General features: G+C 39.6%; 2 protein-coding genes across 10 annotated transcripts in view; one reads left to right on the forward strand and one right to left on the reverse strand.

The window, feature by feature from the left end:
* LOC119886500 (AMP deaminase 2-like) overlaps positions 1-10269 on the forward strand; it is a 33035-nt gene extending 22766 nt beyond the window's left edge. For 7 of the 8 annotated variants that reach the window (XM_038697280.1, XM_038697281.1, XM_038697284.1 and 4 more), the window contains 15 exons: positions 339-407; positions 1502-1613; positions 1724-1910; positions 2686-2827; positions 2916-3005; positions 3098-3227; positions 3414-3608; positions 3741-3872; positions 3981-4144; positions 4460-4586; positions 4694-4857; positions 4985-5105; positions 5445-5618; positions 5745-5855; positions 6039-10269. In XM_038697280.1, coding sequence (XP_038553208.1) covers positions 339-407; positions 1502-1613; positions 1724-1910; positions 2686-2827; positions 2916-3005; positions 3098-3227; positions 3414-3608; positions 3741-3872; positions 3981-4144; positions 4460-4586; positions 4694-4857; positions 4985-5105; positions 5445-5618; positions 5745-5855; positions 6039-6254 — 2134 coding nt within the window. In that variant the 3' untranslated portion in view covers positions 6255-10269. The remainder of the gene's footprint in view (positions 1-338; positions 408-1501; positions 1614-1723; positions 1911-2685; positions 2828-2915; positions 3006-3097; positions 3228-3413; positions 3609-3740; positions 3873-3980; positions 4145-4459; positions 4587-4693; positions 4858-4984; positions 5106-5444; positions 5619-5744; positions 5856-6038) is intronic. The other variant, XM_038697279.1, reaches the window with a different exon arrangement.
* Positions 10270-11892: 1623 nt separating this feature from the next.
* On the reverse strand, positions 11893-22246 carry eps8l3a (EPS8-like 3a). Of its 2 annotated transcripts, none has more exons than XM_038697285.1 (20): positions 20382-22246; positions 19637-19720; positions 19457-19530; positions 19305-19369; positions 19058-19216; positions 18329-18478; positions 18178-18242; positions 17989-18101; positions 17744-17904; positions 17507-17612; positions 17314-17387; positions 17105-17179; positions 16110-16255; positions 15269-15395; positions 15121-15164; positions 14931-15027; positions 14723-14827; positions 13033-13118; positions 12369-12501; positions 11893-12231 (listed from the first exon to the last, which is right to left on the reverse strand). In XM_038697285.1, exons 2-20 carry the CDS (start codon positions 19696-19698, stop codon positions 12220-12222), a joined length of 1854 nt encoding a protein of 617 aa, XP_038553213.1. In that variant the 5' UTR covers positions 19699-19720; positions 20382-22246; the 3' UTR covers positions 11893-12219. The 2 variants fall into 2 exon arrangements, with proteins under 2 accessions (XP_038553213.1, XP_038553214.1); XM_038697286.1 differs by having other exon boundaries at positions 11894-12231; positions 17989-18098.
* Between the last annotated feature and the right edge of the window lie 127 nt (positions 22247-22373).

Raw genomic sequence — 22373 nt, forward strand, 5'->3', positions numbered from 1 at the left:
TTCTTCACAAACTTTTATAAGGAGGTGGGTTCTGTATTGGTTGCCAGGTTTGATGCTATATGCTCCACTAAGCTGATCATTTGGGTGGTTATCTGACACAACCCCTGCAAGCCCCTGTTTATCAATTGATCACTTAATACCTAATAGGCTTTGTGTGTATATGTATGTATGTGTGAGTGTTTGAGAGTGCTTGTTTGAGTGTGTGTGCGCGCTTGTGCATATATTTGGTCTCTCTCCCTTTTGTGTGCTTAATTTCTTCTCACTACCTCTGATGCCCATCTGCCCCTTCCCCTGCTGCCTTGCCTACACTATCCTGCCCCGCTGTATATCACCCCAAGGCTTGAGCCAGAGATCTTGCTCCGCGCCAAACAGGACTTCATGAAAATCGACAGTGCGACAGACCTAGAGTGAGTGAGCTCTGCTTCAGTATGCATGTTTTATGTAGTGATTTTACTTTTTGGTTGTTTATTTTCTTTTAATTCATCCCTATATAGTGTGCCTGCACTCTTAGAAATGTGCATGATAAACTACGTACTTGACTATTGTAGTATTAGTCAATACCATCCTATGAAAGTTGAGGTCAAGGGCAACTGGACTTGATTGAAGACATCTTCAACCAAGTTGCCCTTGACTTCAGCCTTCGTTGGATAACTATGACATGAATGACTGAGAGCCTTCACAGATATTAGTCAATACCACACACTTATCGGTGTCTAGTGTGCAGTATTTAGGAACTCTGAACTGGTGGAAGTACTTTTCTCCAGAACCACTGACAGAGATAATCGGCATATTGGAGATGGACCACATCTTCCCCCTGCTGGTGACTTGATACATGTACAAATGGGTACCTTTTGTCTCTCAAGTGTGAAAGTCTGCGGCTGTAAGTTAACTATTGGAGTTTATTATGTAGATGCATTGACATCTTAATGCTACCCCTGAAGAGAACTCATGCATCTTTTTTTTTCAGTGTGCAAGGTTTGCAGGAAAACAATGGGCTCACCAAGACCCCAAGAACTAAACCACTGAAATCCTGCGGAGAGACTTGAAGATTGCTGTTCACTAATGTTCTGCATGCAATCTGTCAGTGGCCTTAAATAATGACAGAATACAAACTCTCAACCTTAATGTGTGCAGAACTGCCAAATCCAAGAAGGTTGCAATCACAGCTTTTAATGTGTCTACAAAATACTGAATGAGGGTCTGAATGTATATGTAAATGAGAAAAATAATTTTTTTGTGTGTTTTAAAGAAAATAACATTGTTAACGGAGTGTGTTGATTAAAGTGTAGGGGTCAGAATACTTTACAAACTCATTGTTTCAAACAATAAACTGCACTAATTTCTGATGTTGCCATTACAACTTAATAAAATCACTGATTCTCTTCATTTACTTTAATGCCACTCTTCCTGTTTATATCCACATGTACCCTCATCGGTCCTGCCTCTGCATACCTTTCTCTTGTTTTTATAGTCTCCTTTTCTCTGTCTCTATCCTTTTAAGGATAATGAAGGAGAAGAGTGTGGACTTCTTTGATGGTGCCTTTAAGGAGAGGGCATTGCCAATGGAGAGAGAGTACCAGCGGGTCTCAATATCTGGAGAGGAAAAGTGTGGGGTGAGGAGCTTTTTTTTAATGTGCTGTGCTTGTGTGTTTTCATCATCACATTTAAACCTAAACTCCAGTAAGTTCAATTTCATCCATTTTCTTTACTGTCGGTCTGCCAGGTGCCCTTCACCGACCTCGTAGATGCTGCGAAGTGTGTGGTGAAGGCATTATTCATTCGGGAGAAGTATATAAATCGATCTATGCAGAGTTTTTGTAAGACCACAGCTCACGCCCTGCAGGAGCTTGGGATGAAGCCGCTGGATCTGAGAGTCTATGATGATATACCAGAGACCCCTGTAGATGCTGGTATGACATGCACACACACCACACATATACTATGTGTCTAAAGTTGGGAAGAACTAGCAGTTAGAAAGTGTACATCAGAAAGGATAGAACACATGGTGGAGGCAACACATTCTTCTGTCCTGTTGCCCATTATTATATATAACATACCAGGAATTATTGAAAAATTAATATCAGCTATTATGGTAATTGATTAATCATTTGACAAATTTTTCAAGCAAAATGCCAAAAAAATTTCTTGTCCTAGCTTCTCAAATGTGAGGATTTTCTTTGTTTTATACGATCAAAACAACTCTCTTTTATTGTCATTAAGGCTAGGGTTGGCAACCAGCAAGAGACAGCTAGATTTTAAAAGCATCAAAATAAAAAAATCACACACCCCTCCCTTCAGGCCTGTCATCAAATCCAGTCCTCAAAACACATTTTCTTACAGGTAGAGTGCGGGCACTTAGGCTGGTTGGTAGGTAGGACCGTGCTTATTATAGCCCAGCCACATCTACAACTTCCGGATTTTTTTATTTTTTGTGTCGAAGAGTTTGATTTATTGATTGCTGTCGGGATGTTAAGAGAATTTCAACAAATTTAACAAAAAAATGCTTCTGGAATAATATAATAATAATAATAATAGAAACTGTGGTCACCTGAGACTGCTATGTAATAAAAGCTTCTATGCTTTGTCTCTTTTTATCTGAGCAATAATCGTGTCATTGTTTATCATTTTAATAAGTATAGCATGGATGAAATAACTTTTATTAATATCAATTTCTTGTTTTCCCAGATGCCCCTGTCCACCCACCTGTTTCAGAGACACACCCCTATGACAATCAAGACCCCAAAAATATGCCGGCAGACACGGGATATGGTTGCCAGATGGTGGATGGAGTGGTCCATGTCTACACCAAGAACAACAACATGGACAAGTATGCGTTTGTACATGTAGAGTGACATTTCAAATATGAAAATAAAAAGGTAATCTGTTCATATAACTTTTATACTGTTCTTTTTCAGAGGTTCAGAACTGGACCTGCCCTACCCTGACCTGAAGGAGTATATTGCAGACATGAACGTTATGATGGCGCTCATTATCAATGGGCCAGTGTGAGTGTTTCATTGACACCATGGTTATACAAATGTCATTGTTTTGAAGCTCAGTGCTTATTCTAAATTAAATCTGTTTCCTCTGTATACAGGAAGTCTTTCTGCTACCGCCGCCTACAATACCTGAGCTCTAAATTCCAGATGCACATCCTCCTGAATGAGATGAAGGAGTTGGCAGCTCAGAAGAAAGTTCCACACAGAGACTTCTACAACATACGAAAGGCAAGAGCCAACAAATGGCAGCTGTTGAGTCACCACTTTTTTCATAACATCCTGTTGGCTCTGTACCTGAGCTGTTGTTAGTTGACAACATTCCTACATTCCAAATGGGAATAAATGATTTAACTTCATTGTTAATATCATTGTCATGATCTGCCTCGCACATATTCTGCTCTGTCGTAACTCCAGGTGGACACACACATACATGCATCATCCTGCATGAATCAGAAGCACCTGCTGCGATTCATCAAGAGAGCCATGAAGAAATACCCTGGGGAGATCGTTCACATTGAACGCGGCCGCGGTCAGACCCTCAAAGATGTGTTTGAGAGCATGAACCTCACAGCCTTTGACCTGAGCGTAGACACCCTTGACATGCATGCGGTAAGAAATGAGAGCAGCAGGAAGTAGTATCTTAATAAAAAAATATTTTGAGACATGCTGTACAAAGGGACACTTCATAATACATTTGGTATAGATAAAAATGAGGTTTGACTGGTTTTGTTTTTTTATCAGGACCGTAACACGTTCCATCGGTTTGACAAATTCAACGCCAAATACAACCCCATTGGAGAATCCATCCTCAGAGAGATCTTCATCAAGACCGACAACTACATTGAAGGAAAATACTTTGCACACATAATCAAGGTGTGAAATCATTTCATATGTAACGCATATCTGTGCCTCGTCCAAATATAATTTGTCAATACATGCACAAACCGATACATCAATCTCCCTCTGTCACTGTTTTTCCAGGAGGTGATGTTTGATCTGGAGGAAAGTAAGTACCAGAACTCTGAGCTGCGTCTGTCAATCTATGGTCGCTCACGAGACGAATGGGATAAGCTGGCTCAGTGGGCCGTGAAACATCGAGTGTACTCTGATAATGTGCGCTGGCTTATCCAGGTGCCCCGTCTTTTGTAAGTACTCCCCTTAACTTGCTTTACCTTGAAGCTGACGTGCAACATTTAGCCTCTAGACTTTAGATTGGTGAGCATAAACACATGGTTGTAGTAAGAGCATGAGCCAAAAGGAATTAATTTGTCTGATGCATCATCATACACTTCATGGATTCAGCTTTCTAAAAGCTACTATATCTCTAGTGTAGACATGGGTTATGGCTTTTAGTCACTACAATGAAGCCTACATTTTAAGAGTTATCGTTTTTACAAAACTAATCAATAATCATCTCTATGATTCCCACAAATGCCACTATTCAACCACCACCTCAACAGCGATGTGTACCACACAAAGAAGCAGCTGGCTAATTTCCAGGAGATGTTGGAGAATATCTTCATGCCTCTGTTTGAGGCCACAATCAACCCCCGCAGTCATCCAGAACTGCACCTCTTCCTGGAGCATGTGAGTATCACTTTACAAGATACCCAGGCTATTCTGATGACTCACTCTTAAAGAGACTTAGTGATTGTTGCTCTGTTTATGTTTGTTTATTGCATGTGTGTTGGTAGGTGGTGGGCTTCGACAGCGTGGACGATGAATCTAAACCTGAGCACCACATTTTCAATCTCGACAGCCCGCTGCCAGCCAACTGGACAGAAGAAAACAACCCACCCTACTCCTACTACCTCTACTACACCTATGCCAACATGACTGTGCTCAACCACCTGCGAAGGTACACACGTTCATGACAAACAAGCATCATTGATGCTCACTTCCATTCGATTAAACACATAATCAGTCACAAAACAACACAAGGTACACAATGTTTTAATGTTCGTGAAAACATTTGTCTAATTCAGGCGGCGAGGCTTTCATTCGTTTGTGCTGCGACCTCACTGTGGGGAGGCTGGGCCGATCCACCACCTGGTGTCAGGTTTCATGTTATCAGAGAACATCTCCCATGGGCTGCTGCTCAGAAAGGTCAGGACAGAGTACACTGGACTGTTTCCAAGAAAACTGCAACGGAAATGTTTTATTTTGCCATGTTGAAATAACATTGTTACAAATGCCGGCTGTGTTCTAAAATTAATTTTGAAAATTGTCTAAAAGAGTTACTGTTTGTTCAATGTTTGACTGTTCAATTTATTCATCCATAAAAACATGGAAATTGCAGCCCTCCCATCCTAATCAACCAATGATGGTGTAAAGAATCTAGAAGAAGAAGACTAAGATGTACTCGTAGCTTGCAGCTATGCTTACTGGTTTGTCTCTCTCTGTCTTTGTCTCTCATGCTCTCTCTCTGTATGTGATATCCATCAGGCCCCGGTGTTGCAGTATCTTTACTACCTGGCTCAAATTGGCATCGCCATGTCACCACTAAGTAACAACAGCCTGTTCCTCAGTTACCATCGCAACCCGCTGCCGGAGTACCTGTCCAGAGGCCTCATGGTCTCCCTGTCCACTGATGATCCTCTTCAGTTCCACTTCACCAAGGTCAGTGTGAAGGAAGTTTGTCTGAATCTACACATGTGCTGCATTTAAGGAACAAAATGCAAAAGATGACCAGAAGTGATCAGGCTGAGATGACATTTTTCTGTGTGTGTGTTTGTCTGGGCCCAGGAGCCTCTGATGGAGGAGTACAGCATTGCTACTCAGGTGTGGAAGCTAAGTTCCTGTGACATGTGTGAGCTGGCAAGAAACAGTGTCCTCATGAGTGGGTTTTCACACAAGGTAAACAAGTCTTCTCATTTTGTGTATTTAATCAGGTGACATACCCTTGGTGGCTACTTTATTGTATTATGTGTAAATACAATTATATGTTTATTACTCAGTTTTTTGTGTCAGATATTGTGCTTCCTTCTGGGTTTTGCTTGTATCTGAGCTTCTCACTCATATAGCTTCTCCTACTTCCAGGCCAAAAGCTATTGGCTGGGTCCCAATTATTCCAAGGAGGGTCCCGTGAGTAATGACATCCGTCGTACCAACGTCCCTGATATCCGTGTGGCATACCGCAGCGAGACGCTCTCTGAGGAGCTTCAACTCATCACTCATGCTGTGCGCACTGAAGAGCTGGACATTATCGATGAGGAGGACTCTCTGTCCATGGCCCCGCTCCCGGGACAGCGCTGAAATCGCAAAGACCAGGACTTGTCCTGTAAATCCCCGACCCTGTGGCCCCACCCAGCATGACACTGAAGAGACGTGGGGTGATAGTAACTCTGTCGTTCATCCTATATACAGCATAAACACCGCCAACCATCACTATAGAAGTATGCCGCACACTGACAGCTACACACCAACAAAAAGCCAAGGACACGGTTCTGCCCAGAGCAGTCCAGCTTTGACGTTGTTTCATTTAACCCAACATTATTGATTAGTTTCCAAATTTATACTCAATGTTTCTCCCAGCTCTTCTTTATAACCGCTGTGATGTGTTGAGTCTCAGTCAGCATAATGAAGATTAGCAGATGTGAGCAGCACCAGGGTTTTTTGTGATTGAAAACCAGAGAAGCAATGTTGTCTTTATTTTTCAGTCAATGCGTTTGACTCTCTATCCTGTCAGGCTAAAGCTGTCAGATCCCTGTGATTAACTCTGTTGTCCAGTTATATGTTTGAATTCACCAGAGACATTACATGGCATGTACTATCTCTGTAGTACCTGTGTACAACAAACACTTAACAACCAGCACACTGAAACTCTCATCACAGCCAACCGGCTGTGAATGATGCTTATCTTCCACTATACAATCCTGCTGCCTAACTTAAGTACATCAATCATCTTCAATATACAAACTTATGATGAAGGATTATAGATGCAGTTTTGGCGATAGAATACAGCGGGGACAACAAAGTCTGACAGGTTTCATGGGAGACATACCGTCTCATAACAAGAGATGATAACTTCCTGGAGCTGGGTGTGGTTTCAGATCATTTATTTGCCAAATTGTACACACAGAATTGTTCTTCCATGATTTGAATCCGCTCAGAAAGTTAAGATAAAAGAGAGAAACTCGCCCTCATGAGAAGCAGACATCCTGTGGTTGACTGAAAACATTCCACGAAGCAAACTGTCCTTTTTTTAGCTGCAAATGAAACAAGTTCCAGTTAGTGTTTAAAATCACCTTGGTTTGATGGTATATTTCTGTGTTAGAAGAGATATATATATATATATATATATATAGCTGAAATGTGAATTGTATAGTTTAACCACAGCACAAATACATGTGGCTGAATTCAGCATTGTCCGAGGAGAACTCCCTAACCGTTACCTCACTGTAGCCATGAAGACGTGGACCTCCTGAGGGCCCTGATTTCACTCATTCCTTCCCCTGCTGACAAACTAGAAGTTTTTTTTTCCCTTTGCATGCCGTGCACTGTACATATGCACCAAGCCAAGATTTCACAGTGCCTTTTCAGTTTTAGCTTTGAGCGTTGCGTAACCAGTTTTTGCCTTCACCTGCAACATGTATCCCATCTCTTTTCCTCCGTCATATACAGTAGGCCTCCGTGCTGTTGCAATCTCCATGCCAATGGAGCTGAAGCCACCTAGCTGCATGCTTGGTGTAAAATAGCTTTTACAGTGGCCTTCATTTGGGGAGAGAAGTTGTTCGGTTTCTAGTTCTCTACTTACAAGTGCTTTTTTTGCATGCCTGCATGAACAAGGGATGGCAGGAGAGAATGAGTTGTTTACAGCGAGCTGTAATGTGAAGCATTCTTACTGATTCAGGGCTGCCGACCAACTTTCCAGTCATACAGTAAATCTGTTTGATGTGAATATTACATAAACGGATTCAAACTATCGTTCACCATATAGAAATGAGCACACCATGCTGGGACGTGGTTAAAACTGTTGATTGGTTCTTGTAGCATTTATTGTTTAACTCGCCCCAAATCTGATCAAAGCTGGGATCACATTTCATATTGCACCCTCATTGTGTTACCACATCCTGCCACTGGACACGGTCCAACTTTCCATCAAACTGTGATAACTCTTCTTAAACCTAGATGCTACTGTCGAGTAATATTTGATGATGGGGAGAGTGAATCAGAAAATGTCAGCCTTTATTTGAATAAACAACTACATTGTATTAAAATATATATATATATATATATATATATATATATATATATATATATATATATATATATATATATATATATATATATATATATATATAATGTGTGTGTGTGTGTGCTTTATAGATTATTAGGATAACAGATGAGAAGCCATCTTAGTTCAGCAAGAATACAGTAGCTTGTTCAGCAGATGCACCTGAGTTGTGCAAACACGAACATGGTGAAATGTGTTTGTTGGATTTCATGTATAAAGTGTATTTTTTTAAAGGCGATATAGAGATAAGAAATTTTATATTCACAATATATTGATTTTCATGGTTTAACACATTGTTGCTGTTGGTCATTGTGAATTGGCATTATGTCATGAACATAGTTTTTATTGCAGTTAGCCTTTTTAAAGCTAGTGAGCTAGCGAGTGCAGGACTTTGACATATAAATGAACGTCCGTTACATCCAAGCCCTCAACAAACGGGTTCACACACTGCTGATTAAGCCAATAACTGCCAGATAAATCGCACTGTCTCGCAGTATACCAGATTTTTTTTAAACCTGATGTGTGTAGCGACTCTGGCGCACTGGTAGTGATGAGTTTTATGCCAATAAGCAATGATTGGTTTGAAAGAGCTGAAAGGGGCAGTAGCAACTCAAAATGGCAGAGCCTATATGTCATCAGCGCATGTTGAAAGTGCTGTTTATTTACTCTCATTGTCAGAAGGGGGAGACAAAAGTCCCGCACCGCAGGTTTAAATTGTTAATTGGACATTTTAGTGTCTGTTCCATTTTTTCCTCATACTTTGTTTTTTATTCCTGATTATTCTTAGTTCATTTATTATTGTACATCTATTCCGCCCATGATAGATACCTCTTACTTTAAAGCTTAAAGTTATCGCTATAGTCAGAAACTGACCTCTAAACACACAAATAGTAATCCTAAATTTTATGTCACATCAATAGAGTTGGCTTTTTCTGTTTTCTTTTTGACTGATTTCACCAACTGATCTACACTGACTTGTTCATATCTGTCTGATAGAATCAGTCCACAGATTGAAGCATGAAATATAGTTACGTCTAATTATTGCAGCTTAATTTTATTATTGGCCTTTCCTTGGTTCAGTGTATAACAACCAGCTTGCTGACTACTTAGTAACATTTTGCAAGGTATTATGGTAATAAGTGTTTAATGACAACATCCCCTGTGCTGTGGTATGTTGTCTCTGAGACAGAGAGTTAGAATCTGGACTGACTTGAACCTTTTCCATCCATTCAGCTTATTGTGTATTTACGTCCACTTCATGGTTTCATGTTGTGTTTTACAGTCACCCCAACATAGTGCATCCTACCTCACAAATACTTATCTCTCTGACAAGTGTCGAGCTGCTGCTCTACGTCTCAGCTAATGATTGATCTAATGACTATTTTTATGATCAACTGTTTGGTTTATAAAATACCAGAAAATATATTGATATTTTCAAATTCAGTCCAGGAACAGAAAATATTTGCGCGAATATGATGGATGACAAAGAAAAAGCAAAAAGTTCGACAATATTTTGGTCAGTTTTTGTTTTTGTCCATCAACTAATCGATTAATATTGATTAATTCCAGTAAATAACTGCACATTAGAAGTGCTTCACTAGAGATAGAACAGCTGAGGCCATTAAAGACATTGTGATTATTTGGATGCCAACACTAAATAATATTAAATTCCTTATATATACTATATTCACATATATCTAGTTCAGTTTCTGTAGTTAAGACGCTGAAATTGATTTTGTTCTGTTTGCTAACTTCACAGCACATTCATAGTAGTATGCTGATATTCATACGCAATATTTTTTTGTTCAGCTGATATTTTTGTCATAAGGTATCTTTGTTTTTACACAGTCTTGTTACTTTATTTGACATTTGATTTATATTTTAAATTTTGCCTTATTTTATCTCCATTGATCTGTAGCCATATTATTGCCTGAAGTGGATTGCCAGTATTTAATGCATTCAGATGCTTCTGATATAAAGGTTCACGTGTAATGTCTGAACAATAAAATAAAGCATGTTTATTCACTAAACCTTTGTATGTGTGTCAGTTGTGACTTTTATTTACAGGTTCCATAATGACCACATAGATTAGGCTTTTTGCTCATCCCATCATTTGTTACATACAGTGAGGAAAATAAGTATTTGAACACCCTGCTATTTTGCAAGTTCTCCCACTTAGAAATCATGGAGGGGTCTGAAATTGTCATCGTAGGTGCATGTCCACTGTGAGAGACATAATCTAAAAAAAAAATCCAGAAATCACAATGTATGATTTTTTTAACTATTTGTATGATACAGCTGCAAATAAGTATTTGAACACCTGAGAAAATCAATGTTAATATTTGGTACAGTAGCCTTTGTTTGCAATTACAGAGGTCAAACGTTTCCTGTAGTTTTTCACCAGGTTTGCACACACTGCAGGAGGGATTTTGGCCCACTCCTCCACACAGATCTTCTCTAGATCAGTCAGGTTTCTGGGCTGTCGCTGAGAAACACGGAGTTTGAGCTCCCTCCAAAGATTCTCTATTGGGTTTAGGTCTGGAGACTGGCTAGGCCACGCCAGAACCTTGATATGCTTCTTACAGAGCCACTCCTTGGTTATCCTGGCTGTGTGCTTCGGGTCATTGTCATGTTGGAAGACCCGGCCTCGACCCATCTTCAATGCTCTAACTGAGGGAAGGAGGTTGTTCCCCAAAATCTCACAATACATGGCCCCGGTCATCCTCTCCTTAATACAGTGCAGTCGCCCTGTCCCATGTGCAGAAAAACACCCCCAAAGCATGATGCTACCACCCCCATGCTTCACATTAGGGATGGTGTTCTTGGGATGGTACTCATCATTCTTCTTCCTCCAAACACGTTTAGTGGAATTATGACCAAAAAGTTCTATTTTGGTCTCATCTGACCACATGACTTTCTCCCATGAGTCCTCTGGATCATCCAAATGGTCATTGGCAAACTTAAGATGGGCCTTGACATGTGCTGGTTTAAGCAGGGGAACCTTCCGTGCCATGCATGATTTCAAACCATGACGTCTTACTGTATTACCAACATCAACCTTGGAAACGGTGGTCCCAGCTCTTTTCAGGTCATTGACCAGCTCCTCCCGTGTAGTTCTGGGCTGATTTCTCACCTTTCTTAGGATCATTGAGACCCCACGAGGTGAGATCTTGCATGGAGCCCCAGTCCGAGGGAGATTGACAGTCATGTTTAGCTTCTTCCATTTTCTAATGATTGCTCCAACAGTGGACCTTTTTTCACCAGGCTGCTTGGCAATTTCCCCGTAGCCCTTTCCAGCCTTGTGGAGGTGTACAATTTTGTCTCTAGTGTCTTTGGACAGCTCTTTGGTCTTGGCCATGTTAGTAGTTGGATTCTTACTGATTGTATGGGGTGGACAGGTGTCTTTATGCAGCTAACAACCTCAAACAGGTGCATCTAATTTAGGATAATAAACGGAGTGGAGGTGGACATTTTGAAGGCAGACTAACAGGTCTTTGAGAGTCAGAATTCTAGCTGATAGACAGGTGTTCAAATACTTATTTGCAGCTGTATCATACAAATAAATAGTTAAAAAATCATACATTGTGATTTCTGGATTTTTTTTTTTAGATTATGTCTCTCACAGTGGACATGCACCCACGATGACAATTTCAGACCCCTCCATGATTTCTAAGTGGGAGAACTTGCAAAAGAGCAGGGTGTTCAAATGCTTATTTTCCTCACTGTAATTCAGACTTTAATGTTAATGTGACTTACTACACATCATGAGCATAATATTGGATAAATGATCTAAATGCACTTCAATGTACACTTCATCGGATAACTTGGCAACTGATTACAAGCTGTAAACCTAATCTCATTTATTATTATCATTTAATACTATCTGAGAGCTTATAGTATTGGGCTGTTGGTGACTTGTTTTGGTCCACGATGATGTTCTTGATCTTCCTCTGTGACGTTCTCTTGCTGCATTGTTGGTCCCATTTAAATGGCAGCCTGCAGCAATGACACATAAAACAGTCAGAGGGGTGCCTGTGTTTACACTCATCAATGTGATAATAAATCTGCATTCATCAGTGTGATGATAATAAATAGTGCAGACAAATTAAGCCGCAGTGTGGTCTGTCACTTACAGCTATGGCGGACTTGACTGCTTGTAACTGGAAGAAGACTCGCCCCCCTTCCTCTGGACACACCGTCTTCAGCTCCTCTCTGGTCAACCCCAGCAGCATAGGGCCGCTCAGCACGCCCAGACAGCGTACAGTGCTGCAAGGGAAGAGTCATAAAGATCTGTTTTATAATCGATGCTGAGGTTCACTTTTTTTAGTTTCCACTGAAGTTCAACTGAAAAAAAAACTTGGGCACTCACATTTTTTGTTTTCTAAAAATTGTAAAACTCAAAGCAGCAGAAGCCAAAATATTCTGACTTGTAGTCTCCAAAAACACTGGATCCTACATTTCCCATAATGCAACTCAATCATGTCATTGGACACCACCTCCACCCTAAATGCCCACTTCTTTCCAACCCCACACCACCAATTTCTAATACAGGCTTTCTGTTCAAAGATTTGAGTCCAGACCTAGCTCAGATAAAATAACCCTGACATCATCAGGGCCAGTCATATATGTACATACATCATTAAAGGCTGATATTAGATAGTAGTAATAATATAATAAAATATAATTTTGGTAAATGACTAAGCTTCATAGATTTTATCAAGTTAAATGCATTAATCAAATCTAGCTTCCATTGCATATATTATTTTAGTGCTACATTTATTTACTGTGTGTACTTACATTTTACTAAAGCCCTTGTCTTCGAGCCAGGCTTTCACTTCTGCAGGCTTGGACTTTTTCGTTAGGACAGGAGAACCACTAGTTTGCTGAGAAAATGGAATGATAATGACTTTACTAAAATGTAAGGATGGATATTACACAAAGGACACAGTCTGCCTTACAGTTTTTCTCAGTCGCTTTAGAAAATTTCTCAGATCAGAATTGAAACTCTCAAAACTACTTGTTCAACCTCCACATCATCTCGTCACTTGTGCACATCGTGAAAGCAAATCCTCATTGTTTTGAACAAATTGCAAATGCTTTGACACATCGATGCAACCAATTATGTACAATTGTCTGTTGTTTCCTTCACTATCAATTGCTTATGTCATGTTGATCACCATGTATTATACCAGTTCTCTGTTGAATAGTCTTACCCCCCAAAACATCTAGGCATAAGTTCATTGCATAAGTCGATACATGCAAAATGGCTAAACACGTTGTCAAAATCAAAGTTAAATAAAGTCAAACTTTATTGTCATTTTTATTTTTACAGCTAAATGAAATGTTGTTTCTTACAGACCATGGTGCATAAACAAACTAAGAATAGACAACAACAAATCACAACATACTACAGCAGCAACACAGCCCTCAGACCATTCACCCAATACCATACACTGTGAACAGTAACAATACACAGTGAGCAGTGAATAGTAGATGATGAAATTTATGAAGATATCCATTGTGATGTGGATTAGAATCTGTGACCTCACAGACAGCAACATCAGCCTAAGGTTTACATTTCTAATTTTGTCAATTGTGCTATGGAGTACTGTAAAAACGTCTTGTCTTTTTCTTTTCTGCATCACAATGACATGGTCTGTAAACAAATTACAGTACAAACAGTAAAAACTAACTGTGAATCCTGTCCAATCTCTTGCAATGTATAACTTTATACTGCTGAAACAGATATGCCATATTGAAAAAGTGCAGCCTTGTGCATTTTCAATCATTCTCATAAAAACGTTAGCCATAGTTTACATCAGAAAACACAGTTTTAGTAAGTACACAGTTATATTGATAACATGACTAAACATTTTCACTATCTTGTTTGTAAACAATGACACAAGGACGTTCCTCATTCTGATGGCACTGACATGTTCAATGACATAAAGATTTGCTTTGATTTTGAGCAAGTTACGGGCTTTTGCAGGTAATCCAGTGTGTTGTGCTGTTTGTTCAATATGTTTCGAGAAATGTGCTCACTCTTTTGCAAATGTTAGGGATGATTTGAGAAGTGTACCAAAGGGAGTGAGAAAAACTGTAATACACAGTGTCACAGAGTTTTCACTTGGTTTGCAAATGATGCAGCTTAAATAAAGTTCACAAACATACTGAATGAGTCACATATTGTAATCACTGATCATTTATGCATTCTTTTGCTGCAGTGGAGACTTTTCCGCTGCGATTTAATCAGGTAAATGACAGTCAAAAGCTCAAAGTCACTGAGAAGGGTGACACATAATTACACATAAGCCTATTTTGTTAGTAGTACATGTTCAATTTACTGAAGTACAGTAATTGCATTGAGACTGACATCCTGTTTTTTCACCATGAAGTCTTTCCTTCACAGTAATTGCCAGTTCACCCAGTGATAGAGGTTTCTCATGATAATGAGTTCAAGTTGACCTGTGATGTGAATGGTACCAACCTCGACAAGTTGCTCGTCATGAGCCTCCAGGACATTATTGGGTACAAAGCCCTCCTCTCCGCTGCTGTTCCTCACTTTCCACCACTGTCTCGACTTGTCCAGCACCTGTTGACGGACAAAGCAAAAACTAGCCAGGGTCTTCAAGACAAAATAGTTGAAACAATACAGAAAACAGAAAGAGCAGTTGGTTCATGTCACTTACACTCACCTCAACTATTTCTCCTGTTCTGACGGTAAGCTCTCGGTGGTTTCTTGAAATGAAGTCATACACAACACGCATGGGACGCAGTTTTGATTCACCTGAGCTGAAAAACACACCAGGGCATCAAAAACATACAAGTTCGAGGTTTAAAAACACCCACAGTACATTAAGTTATACTTTACGGTCTTGTGCGTACCGTGCTTTTTGTTGGGGGCGTGAAGGTGTCCACTTGGCTGAAGTCTAAGAAAAAGTACACGGTCTGGTTATGTTTTTTCTACTTTCTCCTTCTCTCCAAGCTACCTGTCTATCAGGTTACAAAATGAGTGTTTGATGTGAAGGTTCACCTGGCTGGGTGCTGGTTGTGGACTCTCCTGTCTGCTCACAGGTTCATTGAGTTCAGGGGGCTGCCAGCCGTCAAAGAACTCCAGAGTGTATGTTGGGATGTCCTCATCGTCTTCTGGCCATTTGGTGCTGGTAATATTGTCAAAATCATAACTGATTATTAGCCTGACATGTATCAGACAGACACGACGCAGTCTCAAAGGAAAAGTACCAATGTGAAAATACAAGTAAAACCCTTGCATTCAAAATCCTAGTTAGGTAAATTTTAGCAAGATAAAATTACTATTAACAAAACAAACTAATACTATCAAAAGTAAAAGCAGTGAGCAACGTTACCAGTTTAGGTGGAGCTAGTGCGAACTACATTATAACCAGTTAAGACAGTTTAGTTCATTGGTTTCTTTTACAAAGGGTTACAAGATAAGATGATTAATGGGAGAAGAAAGAAGACAAGTTCTGATACACAAATGTATATTTTTGGGGGGACTTTTTTTGCTTTAAAAAACAACTCTCAGACATCTGAAACATTGACAAGGGGTCCCAAGTAAATATTGCTTTAATGGGTGACAAGTCAAAAAGGTTGGGAACCACTGGTTTAATCTTTAATAAGTATTTTAAAAGCTTATTGTATGGTAAATCTTCATCTAAAAGGTAACTACTCATTTCCCTCTGAAGAAAGTAGCATAAAAAGAAATACCTACTTCAAATTTGTACTTAAGTACAGTACTAGAGTAAATATGCAGGTACTTTGCCCCACTGCAGAGATGTAGTGAGATGATGTTACATTTCATGTAGAAAATAAAAGCAACAACTGATTAGGTCCAACGGTGTCCATTGTCCCACCTGGGGATGTTCCATGGGTCTCCCAGAGACTGCCAAAGCCGGTCCTCGTCTGTGGAGGCCTCATCACTCATCAGACGGATACACTGAGGCGTCAGCAGGGGCGCCACAATGGTCTGTGGCAGATCCTCAGGGCAGTGAGATACCACCTGGTGAGGAAAAGCGTATCTCAATCTGTAGCCGCGTATTTAGGCCAGGTGCAGGGACACAGATTTGGTTAAATAGGAGCAGAGGGTGTCTGCACACTGGAATGCAGCTCCCACAATGAGTTGATGAGACAATGCCGACATGATGGTCAACCAATTAAGCAACTAAATTGGATAAAATGATCCAACATTATATTCATGAATAGCTGAATTTTACGGATAATTCATAAATTATAGTAAAAGTAAGTTACACTAATTCAACAGCTGAGGGTGTAGAAAATATACATTTTAGGCTGAGCTAATCGTAGCCAACAGAACGTGACAATGCATTCTGTCAAACTGGTATATTAAGATCTATAATACTGTAGGAGCCATGAACTGATTTATTGCATGTTTGGAATTACCTGTGTATAGGTTAACTGTTTATTTGTTGTTGCACCTTTTTTGGTAAGTCATGTGGGTGGCGATTTCTGTATAGTTAATTTACACACCTGTTCAACGCCATTGAGCAGATAGATTTTTTGTTGACCGCGGTGTTCTTTATAGTTTTGAATCGTTGTGATTATTTTGAATATATGTTTTCACATTATATTAAGTTGCATATTTCCATCAATAAAAGGCATTATTTTTTGAGATGCGCGAATTATTTGTGCAGCGAGTCCGACAAACAGCACCATAAGGCCCTACCTCAGCCTCTCAGCGTTTTTAAGTATAGTCGCTACAAATACAGTATGTAATAGAATAGGGTTTTAAAAGAATTTGGATCTGATGATAAATTATAAATTTGTGTTCAGGCTAGTCAAAATCCCAACTGTTAACAATTATTCAAATGCAAGAGATTTAGTCACTTACGAATTCTAATGTGGTGAACAAGGAGTGAACAAATTCAGGAGCACTGGGATTATGAATATTTCCATTGAGCTCCCCCTGTCAAAATAAAAACATTTTCATACATAATGTGCAGCAGCAACACTGTTACACAAACTGTACACTACGGAGTGAACAGGAATAACACCAACCATGATGATATATGGTATGTAAATGTGATTAAGGACACACACCAGAAGGTTGAAACCACATTTGATCTTATGGAGACACGCTGCAAATTCTGCCGCAGGAGGCATGCCGTCCATCGCTAAAAAAATCAATACATGATGAAGCCGTCACAACTAATGATATTTCTACAATTTAAACAATCTGTCATTTAGATCCAGTCTACATGTACGGCTGCCTTCATTTTCCACATCAAATTACCTTTTCCTTTTTTCTTTTTCTTCTTTTTCTTTGCATTTTTAGCTACTATTGCAGCTACCTGTCCCATGAAGATTTCTATGTCACTTACAATATGATTCAAGATGTCCTGGAGAGAAAGAAGAAGAAAATCATTTCCACATTCTTGTTCTCTTAAATGTTACAAAACGTGTGTCCTGTTAAAGATAAACAACAACTAGCTCGCACATTTCTTGTGTGTGATTACAAAAGGACACTCACTACATTCCTGTCCAGCTCTGTGTATGCAGGAGGAGGAGACAGAGGTTCTTCTTCAGTGGTGAAATGCTGCAGCGATGGTACCTCGTCTCTGAGAGTTGAGGTCTCATCCTCCTCCTCTTCCTCAGGTACAACCAGCTGAGGCTCAGGGACTTCATCCTCCTCTATGTGTTCAAAGGAGGTTTGTATCAATTTCCATCATTAACAATCAGCACAGCAGTTGTATATGTCTTCTGTCACAGACTCACCATAGTATGGAGGCATCCATTGGGGCACTGAGTCAACTGCAGGCTTCTGCTCTTTAGGTTCAGAAGATTTTGCAATGTTATGAAGGCTGTTCATTCCCTCATGTCCATTGCTGCTTGAAAAAGTGTGAGGCATGTTAAAAACAAAAATAAAGTTTCAGGTATTTGTTCTCACTGACTATAGGTTCTTACTTAATGATTGAATCCTCTTTCCTGTGTGACAGTGCTCGTGACAGATCCTTTTGAACATAGTCAGCCTGTAAACAACAACAACAAAAAAATTACTCACTGACTTCTTTCACTGACGTCACAATAACATCCATTTCCCAGAGTTTGTACTCACCCTTACATCCTCACACTGAAACATGAAGACGGTGGTAGTGTGTTTTCTCCTGGGCTGGACTGACACTGTGAGTAGGGAGTCAAACACTCCAGCGTCCAGCACAGCCTTTAGCTCTAGGATTTCACCGAGAGCCATGGAATCGAGCTCCTCCTGAGAAAACACAACAGGTTTTTATGCACACAACAGAAAAATCAAGTCTGTGAGCTGAGTTAGAGGACCTTTGTTGTCATGGTTACAATAGCCACATGGTTAAGGTTATGGAACAAAATTAACCAATGTTCCCTTGCAAAAGGAAATGGGAAACTAACAGTGGCCTTCCGAGTTAAAGTCTGGTGTTTCTATAATAAAATCAACTGACAACCTCTTTTACTCCTGTCAGACAAGATTTCATAATTCCTACAGACGCTAGAGGGTTTTGTCTCTTGAATGTAAACATTTGCTATTTGGGGGAATTTGCTGAAATGTCTGATTTAGGAGTTTTCTTAGGAGGACAGCCTCAGATACAGAGTTGCATGTCATCTGCATACAAGTGGAAAAGATGCCACATTTGAAGATGATAGTTTCTGTGACTGGTCTTGCGAAGGATATAACATATGATTCACATAAATTTTCATTCTCATCTAATCATTCAGTGACTCTTCATGCCCTGAGTGGGGTCATTGTCACCCTGGAACATCTATTCTTCTATTTTTATTTGTCACAAGACTGAAGGTCTCATGTGCTGCTTACCTTGGTTTCATTGTCTGTGAGCAGCAGTTTAGCACCGCTCACCTCCAGCAGCATGCTCTGACCCCACACACGACCCATCCCATCCAACAGCTTCAGTCGCTCCACACAGTCAGCTATGCTTCTCAACTCCTTCCCATCCAGGTCACAAGTGAACAAGTGCTGCCGCAGAGAGGCGTTAAAACAGAACATTAAACAAGGCACGATTCAGAAAAGAGCATGTTTGTTTGGCTAATGTTATGTATGATACCTCCACTCTGTACTGCAATTTGTTCATCATCTTGTTTATTGATGCAACATACTCCTTCCTTTGCACTGTTAAAGCATAAACCAGGGCTCTGTGTTATCCATTAGATTAAACTTAACAGGCTTATTATGTCAAGTGCAGCAGTGGTAACTTACAGTAAATTGACTTGGCACTGGGCCTGGACAGATTTGACGCCTGTGATGACACCTCGTCCATAGTGGAGTAACCACTGTCACAACAAATGCAAGCAATTTACAACACTGATCATCAACAAGTCATGATTGAAAGAATTTATCAGTTAATTGATCAACCACATAAAATCATAAAATACATACGACTGGATCGATTCTGCATAGCTGCTGGTGTCATTGCCAAAGGGACTGTTTCTCCTGATCATCGTCAGTACTGACCTAGCACAGCTGCAATATTATATATGATATTAATTATACACACCATGAATGACAGCGGTATGAGCTGGCTCAGCAACCTGCATCTTAAATAAATCTAGAAAACATTTATTTCGTCGAGTCTTAAATTAAAGCTGAGTGAAAGTATCAAGTTTTGTTTTACATATGACTCATATGCATTTATATGCTCAGACAACACCTTGGTAATTAACAGTAAATCAATAAATGGCTCTTGATAATCAGCAACACAGCAACCTGTGATCAACCGGACAACGACATCTTTATAGTGTTGTTAGAATATTTCAAGAGTTTGTATATTTTAAAGACAGGTTTTCTGACTGTCTTACGCCACAAATGTATAAAACAAACTCAACATATTTCAAAAACAAATGCAGAGTGAATGGTTAGGAACATTTCACAGTAAGTAAGTCAGACATGTCTTCTATTTGTTCTAATTACATCTTTTCTCAAGATTTTTACACTATGCTGAATATTAAAGTATGTAAAATATAAAAATAAATGGAATATAAAAGGAAGTTTATGGTGATGTGGATTTTCTTCAAATTGTCTTAAATAAAGTGCAAACACGTAGCAACCCTTCTCTACAGATCATTTGTATAAATAACAAAAAGACATCCAGTTTCTTTGGAGATATATTATCAGATGTCCGTACCTTTGATGTCTGGCAGCTGAATGTTGTTACCTTCTTCTGTAGTTTTTACCCTATAGTAAAAATACAACTCATATTTTAATCCTGTACCTGAGTGAACGAGAGTTTTCACCCTTGACTTCCGTGTTAAAGCAAAAGACAAAGTCCACTGTCAGTAGCAGAACGATCTGGGATACTGAGCCGTCTCAGTTGAGGGTGTGAGATCTAGTGTGGCATCCCAGCTGAGCAAAGGTTACTAGATACGGAGGAAAACACCCAGGAAAAGCTTAATTGCTTGCAGGTCTATAAACCTATCAGCATTGTGTCATTTTTCCGGTCTATAATGTAGAGGGATTGCAAGTATTGAGTCACAATGATCCCACTCTTCTCTTTTTCCACAATGAAAACAAAAAATAGTTTGGGCCTATAGAGAAATAAGACATAAAGCTGTGTTCATTGCAGGATTGGTATTAAGAAGATAAAATCAGACAGGAATTCATCAATGACAAGAATCACACTACCAAACATTACCCAGAACAAATTGCTTAGTGATGTAATGAACACTGGGTAAACAACATGCCCATATTTAGCCCACATAGGGGAGTCATAATGTGTGTAAAATAAGATAAGAGCTTGTTTTAGAGTCATTTCATTAGTAAACAAGTAAACCAATGACTGTACAGTAATTACAATTTCTAGGTAACTGTACTTTGATATTCTCAATAATTACCTCTCCGCCCTTCCATGTGCCTATATGGAAAGCCATAAGGCAAGGAGAGCACACCTTCCTGCCCATCCATGTGCACACATGGGAAGCCCAGGTACAGAACAGAGCAGACATCAGTAACAAAAGAAATGACATTGATTAGTCAGCCACAGCCTGAAAGGGAAGGTGGGGTGGTGATGGGTTACAAGAGGTTTGCAGAGGAAGCAGCAAGAAGGGAATCAGCTGAGCTGGCAGCTGATGTGGCTGGCTTTAAGATGGGCTGCCATCAGCTGATGTGCTGGGATTGTTAGCTGAGCTTGACTTCGTTGCCTGCCTGAACTAACACTCTGCTCGATTTCTATTAAATTGAAATTACAATTGTGTAAGTGTGTAAGCCCAAGTGTCCTTGGGCAAGATACTGAACCCCGATTTGCCCCTGGCGGCTATTCCGCCAGTGTGTGAGTGAGTGTGAATGTTAGTTTCCGGTTGAGCACTTAGGCTCAGTGTATGAATGTGTATGACTGGTGAATGCAGATGTAGTGTAAAAGCGCTTTGAGTGGTCGAAAAGACTAGAAAGGCACTATACAAATACGGAGCATTTACATTTATAATATCAACGTTTGGGTTAGGCCTATATGATAATCCTTTGGTCATAATATAAAGTAGCCGGATGCGGTTCTCTTTTTCTCACTCTCTGGTAGAGGAGAAGTGTGGCAGCATCTCTGTACAGCTAATTGTTTAAAAAACATCCTCTACATCCTCTACAGGTTGTCCTTCCTATCCAGAAGGTGAACAACTATATTTGTTTTCATCCAGTATACAAGAAACACAATTCAGGTGTTTTAAACAGGAACACTGTGATTCTTATTCAACAGTTTGTTCATGAAAGGACAAAAGTTAAATAAGATTTATATTAAATGAACATGTCAAGTACGATAGTGTACAGTAACCAAGTCAATATTTATTAATACATCAATATTATTTCTTAAACCCAATTCAGTCACCATTAAATTTAAACATTTCATACTAGGTAGGTTGAGTGGGTAATTATTTTATTTCTTGCAATTCTTGTATGTAGGGTTTCCATATTGAAAAAATTATGTCAGAACAGTTCCTCTAAAATGTTTATTACACATAATGTGTCATCTCTAAAAATTGGTATGAAGTTTTAGACAAGTGTGAATAATTATCTCAATCGCTCATTAGGTGATCGGACGCACTATCACTAACTATGTACTAGGACATATCACTAATATTAATATAGGATGTATGTTAATATTAGTGAGCAGGATTGTGGTGCAGCTGCAGAA

The sequence above is a fragment of the Micropterus salmoides genome, unplaced genomic scaffold (genome assembly GCF_014851395.1).
Source record: "Micropterus salmoides isolate LMB-PRFRI ecotype aquatic unplaced genomic scaffold, ASM1485139v1 Ms_hic_scaffold_4, whole genome shotgun sequence".
Classification (NCBI taxonomy): Eukaryota; Metazoa; Chordata; class Actinopteri; order Centrarchiformes; family Centrarchidae; genus Micropterus; species Micropterus salmoides.